The sequence below is a fragment of the Chelonoidis abingdonii genome, chromosome 1 (assembly GCF_003597395.2).
Source record: "Chelonoidis abingdonii isolate Lonesome George chromosome 1, CheloAbing_2.0, whole genome shotgun sequence".
NCBI lineage: Eukaryota > Metazoa > Chordata > Testudines > Testudinidae > Chelonoidis > Chelonoidis abingdonii.
The window spans coordinates 146,183,198-146,189,197 of NC_133769.1; the positions used below are offsets into that span (position 1 = coordinate 146,183,198).

The window sequence follows — 6,000 nt, forward strand, 5'->3', positions numbered from 1 at the left end:
TGCGTGCCTGGGGCGGCAAGTCGTGAGGTGTGCCCTGCCGGTCCCTGCGAGGGCGGCAGTCAGGTAGCCTTTGGTGGTGTGCCTGCAGGAGGTCCACCAGTCCTGTGGATTTGGTGACAATTTGGTGGTGGGTATGCCGAAGCTGTGAGACTGGCAGACCTTCTGCAGGCAAGCTGCCAAAGGCTTCCTGACTGCTGTGCTTGGGATGGCAAAAAAGTTAGAGTTGCCCCTGCAGAGGTGACAGGCAGGGGATAAAGAGTTGATTTTTGGGAGCAGCTGGGCTGCTTTCACGTGGGACTTACAAAGGCACAGACAAGCAAAGCCAGAAATGGATTCCACAGCAGCTTGGCTAGCTATTTGCATTGGCTAGGCCAGAAGATCTATGTCTTAGGCTATGTCTGCACTAGCACTTTTGTTGGTAAAACTGATGTCACTCAGGGGTGTGAAAAACACACCCATAAGTGACAGTCTGGACAGCACTACTTCATAGAATTGGAAGGGACCTCAGGAGATCATCTAGTCCAACCCCTTGCTCAAAGAACCATCAGACAGAATTTTACCCCAGCTTCCTAGGTGCCCCCCTCAAAGATTGAATTCATAACCCTGGGTTTAGCAGGCCAATGCTCAAACCACTGAGTTATCTCTCCTCCCCCTCCCCATCAATGGGAGACACTCTCCTGCCAACATAACTATTGCCGCTCATTGGAGTGGTTTAATTATACTGGCAGGAGAGCTCTCTCCTGTAGGCATGGAGCAGCTACACGGGTGATCCTACAGCGGCACAGCTACATCAGTAGAGCTGTGCTGCTATAAAGTCTTTTGTGTAGATATAGCCTTAGCCTTCATTACTCTGTCCCAGTTGCCTAATAAAACCTACTCTGTGTTGAAAAGGCTGCCTGGTGTCACTTCAGATACTTGCTGAGGTGCCCTGGTCTCTGGAGTGTACAAATCTTTGACTAGGAGTCTGTCTCAGTTGGACTCAGACTGCACACTGAAGGGGTTCCTCCAAGATACTGATCAAAAATGGGATATAGCACAGATCCTGTGTATCCGTGACAGTGAAGTACACAGGGACCTTAATGCTAGACATCCTAATTTATTAACATATGTACCTCTCCTATGCTCTTTCTTTCCTTTCTCTCTCCTTCCTATGTCTCTATAGTGATTAAAAAAAACCCACAATACCTAGTACATATTGTGATGGGGCAAGGCCAGATGGCTACAGTAAAGTACTGAGAAACAGGTATGTTAGCCCCAGGCTAAACAAATCCCTAGTACCCTGGTAACCAAATGGCAGTTGCTCCAGGTTAATCAAGGCACCTGGAGCCAATTAAGATCTTTCTAGAAGGCAGTAGAGATAGCTACTTTAATTAGAACACCTGCAGCCAATCAAGGCAGGCTAATCAGGGCACCTGGGTTTAAAAAGGAGCTCACTCCAGTCAGGCAGGGAGGAGCCAGAGGAGAAGGAGCGTGTGTGAGGAGCTGGGAGCAAGAAGGCAAGGAGCTGAGAGTGAGAGAGTGTACTGCTGGAGGATTGAGGAGGACAAGCGTTATCAGACACCAGGAGGAAGGTCCTGTGGTGAGGATAAAGAAGGTGTTTGGAGGAGGCCATGGGGAAGTAGCCCAGGGAGTTGTAGCTGTCATGCAGCTGTTACAGGAGGCACTAGAGACAGCTGCGATCCACAGGGCCCTGGGCTGGAACCCGGAGTAGAGGGCGCGCCTGGGTTCCCCCCAAACCTCCCAACTCCTGATCAGACACAGGAGGAGTTGACCCAGACTGTGGGGAAGATCACTGAGGTTAGCAAATCTGCCAAGAAGCGCAGGACCCACCAAGGTAGAGGAGGAACTTTGTTACAATATATATTGCTTTGTGTCTTCAAACTACTGAGCAAACATTATCTGCACAGCCCCAGCTGCATAATGCAGATGAATATTATTATCATGTTACAGAGAGTGAAAGTCAGATGCAGGGGTTAAGTGGCTTCCTGTAGGTCACAAAGTGAATTATTAGCAGTCAGGATTAGAGTTCAAGTGTTCCTGTCTCCCAATCTTGTGCTTCAGCCACAAAATTTTGCTGCTTGTACAAATTTACACTCTTTCCTCCTTGGTACTCACACAGCACAAACATTCACTTTGAGTTCTTGATCCAAGAAAGAGACCCTCTTTGGTGCGTTGACCATCACTTCAAACTTTGGCAACACTGAAAATGCAAGGTAAATATCATTGCTAAGTGACCTCTTAGGTGTGAGGGGGGAAGAACAAACAGGGAAACCTAACTGCACCAGCATTTGAGGGGTATGAACACCAAAAAGAGAGATTAATTGTTAAGAGGAATACAGACATGTATAACTAGGAGTAAGGGGGTGATGTTCTTAGACAAGGAAAATTTAGGTTTAATAGTATGAAAATTCTTTACAAGGAGCTGTATCATCACTGTTATAATACTTATAAAGCATATTCATCTGTAGATCTCAAAGCACTTAACAAAGGAGGTCAGTGTCACTATCCTCATTTTACAGGTATGGAAACTGGGGCACAGAAAGATTAAAGTGGCTTGCCCAAGGTCACCCTGCAGGACTGTGGCAAACCTGAGAATAGAACCAACATTTTGTAGTTTTCAGGGCAGTGCTGATCCAGTAGTTGCACTACTCCATTAGGAAGGTTAGGGGTATAGTGTCCCAAGGGAAGTGGACACCCCAGTAGGTTAGAAACAGAGTTTTCTGAGGGAGGGGGTGGGAAAGGAGCTCTCCCTGCTAACACAGGAACCTTGGGATTGTCAAAGCCCTGCCCTACGAGCTCACAGGAGACAGGTGAAAGTCCTAGTGACAAAATGAGGGATGGCAAATCCATAAGAAGAAAATAAATCAATGGAGTTGTTCCATATGTAAAATGACAGATACTAGGGAGATCATCAGGCACTGGTAGCTTTTATTTTTCTATCTGCCCACATTATCCTTCCATACTGTTTACCCTGCAGTCCACCACAGCTGCCAGATATCATTCTATTAAATGATAATATATTCTAATTTAATATATTCGATTTAATAATAGTTTTAGACTTTTAGAGCACAGTATATGCCTTACATGCCATATCAACCTCACACGACCATCTGAGGTTTAACTTAATATTATTTCCCATTGTACAGATGGATAAACTGAGGCACAAAGAGGTGACATGACTTGACCAAAGTTACACTGTAACTTAGTGATAAAGCCAGAAAAAGAACCCAGACTTTGACTCCTGAGCTTCTGCTCTGATCAGTAGGCCAGTTTCCTCAGTATTTATCAGGATACTCATCACTTATCCATCTCCCCCGTGGCCTCAGTCTCTCCTCCCTGCTTCCATGCCTTGGCTTAACTGTCTTAACCAGTGAGTTCAATGAGAAAAATCATGTTATACAATATATAAGGTCTGCACTACCTTATGCCTGTGTTTGACAAACATCCCCTCATAGATTCAGGCTGTGGGACTTGGCCATATAGGATATAATTAACTAGTGCAGATGAGATCCACTGCAGGTGCTTACCATATTCCTCCACAGTGAACCAATGATACGTTTTGTCACCTGACTTCTTCTCAACGATGATTTGATAACTCCCCAGGATTGGCTCTTGGATTAACGGGAATGAGAGTTGGACAATGGCATTCTTGGATGTTACATCCAGCCACTGAAAGATCCGATTGCGCTCGGGATCCTAGTAGGAGTGGGGAGATAAATACAGATGCTTTTATCATCTTCTTCAAGGCCCTCCCACTTTTTTTCTTCCTTCCTTTACATTTCATAGATTCACAGATTCCAAGGCTGGAAGGGATCATTGTGATCATCTAATCCAACCTCCTGTGTAACATAGTCCATAGAACTTACCCCATATATTCAAAATAGAAAAACATCAAATCCTGATTTTAAAATTGCCGGTGATGGAGAATCTCCTATGATCCTTGGTAAATTGACCAAACATGGTTAAAAATTTATGTGTCATTTATAGTCTGAATTTATCTAGCTTCAGCTTCCAGCCATTGGATCATGTTATACCTTTGTCTGCCCGTTATTAAATATTTGTTCCCTGTGTTATTACTTATAGACTGTAACTAACTCAGCTCTGAACCTTGTCTTTGTTAAGCTGAATAGGTTGAGCTCCTTGATTCTAACACTAAAAGGCAGGATTTCTAATCCTCTTAATTATAGTAAATGCTCTTCTCTGAACTTTCTCCAGTTGCTAACCTCCTTCTTGAATTGCAGGCACCAGAACTGAACAAACTCTTTCAGTAGCGGTCATACAAATGCCAAATACAGAGATAAAATAATCTTTCTACTCCTACTCAAGATTCCTCTATTTATGCATCCTAGGATTGCATTAGCTCTACTGCCACAGCATCACACTGGAAACTCATGTTCAGCTGATTATCCACCATGATCCCCAAACCTTTATCAGAGTCACTGCTTCCCAGGACAAGTCCTCTGTCCTGCAAGTATGACCTTCATTCTTTGATCCTAGACATGTATATTTACATTTTAGCTGTATTAAAACACATATTGTTTGCTTGCGCCCAGTTTATCAAGTGATCATGATTGCTCTGATTCAGTGACCTTTCATCTTCATTATTTACCACTCCCACAATTTTTGTGTCATTTGCAAACTTTACCAATGATGAGATTATGCTGTCTTCCATGTCATTGGAATCATACCTGTTAGATGTCGATTCCCTATTAACAATTACATTTTGAGACCTCTCAGTTAGCCAGTTTTTAATGCATTTAAAGTGTGCCATGTTAATTTTGTTCTAGATTTATAATCAAAATATTATGTGGTACCAAGTCAAACAACTTACAGAATTCTATGTACAGTATATCACATCAACAGTATTACCTTTATCAACTAAACTTTTAATTTCATCAAAAAAGTATCAAGTTCGTTTGACAGAATCTATAATCCATAAGCCCATGTTGATTTGCATTAATTCTACTATCCTCCTTTAATTCTTTAACTGAGTCCTGTAACATCCAGGACTCAATTAACCTCTAACATAATTTTGTTTGGGATTGATGTCAGGCTGACAGGCCTATAATAACCCAGGTTGTCCTTTTTACCCTCTGTAAAAATTGGAACATTTGCTTTCTTCCAGTCTTCTGGAACTTTCTTAGTACTCCAAGACATTAACAATCAAGCAAGATCTCCAGACAATTCTTTTAAAGCTCTTCATTACAAGTTATCTGGACCTGCTGATTTAAAAATGTCTAACTTTATAGCTTCTGTTTAACATCCTCAAGAAATATTAGTGGAATGGAAAAAGTGGTTTCATACAATGAGACTTATATCATCTCTTTTTCTCCCAAATATGGGACAGAAATATCTATTGAACACCAACTTTTTTGCATTATTATTGATAATTCTATCATTTCCATCTAGTAATGGACCAATATGATTGTTAGGATTTTTCTTTGTGCCCAATATATTTTAAAAATTCCTTCTTATTGTCCTTTATTCTTTTGACCATTTCTCTCTTCTAAATCAGGTTAGTGTTTTAACCAGTGTGGTCATCGTCTTCTTCAGTTGTGGCTTTTGGAGCATCTAGTAAGATGTTACATTATTCCGACTTATTATTCACATTTGTCTATTAAATACTTTCACCCAAATTATTATTTGATTCATAATTGTTTTGAGCTTTCTGAAATTGGCCCTTTTAAAACACTAAGTATACACATTTCTGGTCTAGACTTTATTCTGCCTGCACATTATAAATTGGATCAAGTCATAATCGCTTGTTCCTCAGATTTATAGGTGACAAATCTGAGGAACTGTCACATATTGAAGTGTCACTAGAGGAGGTTTTGGAATTAATTGATAAACTCAACATTGACAAGTCACTGGGACCTGATGGCATTCACCCAAGAGTTCTGAAAGAACTCACATGTGAAGTTGCAGAACTATTAACTAAGGTTTGTAACCTGTCCTTTAAATCGGCTTTGGTGCCCAATGACTGGAAGTTAGCTAATGTAA

General features: G+C 41.7%; 1 protein-coding gene across 2 annotated transcripts in view; it reads right to left on the minus strand.

The window, feature by feature from the left end:
• Positions 1–6,000, minus strand: part of LOC116837063 (ovostatin-like) — a 54,892-nt gene that overhangs the window by 35,155 nt on the left and 13,737 nt on the right. For both annotated transcript variants that reach the window (XM_075071067.1, XM_032801215.2), the window contains 2 exons: positions 3,528–3,696; positions 2,116–2,200 (listed from right to left, as the gene is read on the minus strand). In XM_075071067.1, coding sequence (XP_074927168.1) covers positions 2,116–2,200; positions 3,528–3,696 — 254 coding nt within the window. The remainder of the gene's footprint in view (positions 1–2,115; positions 2,201–3,527; positions 3,697–6,000) is intronic.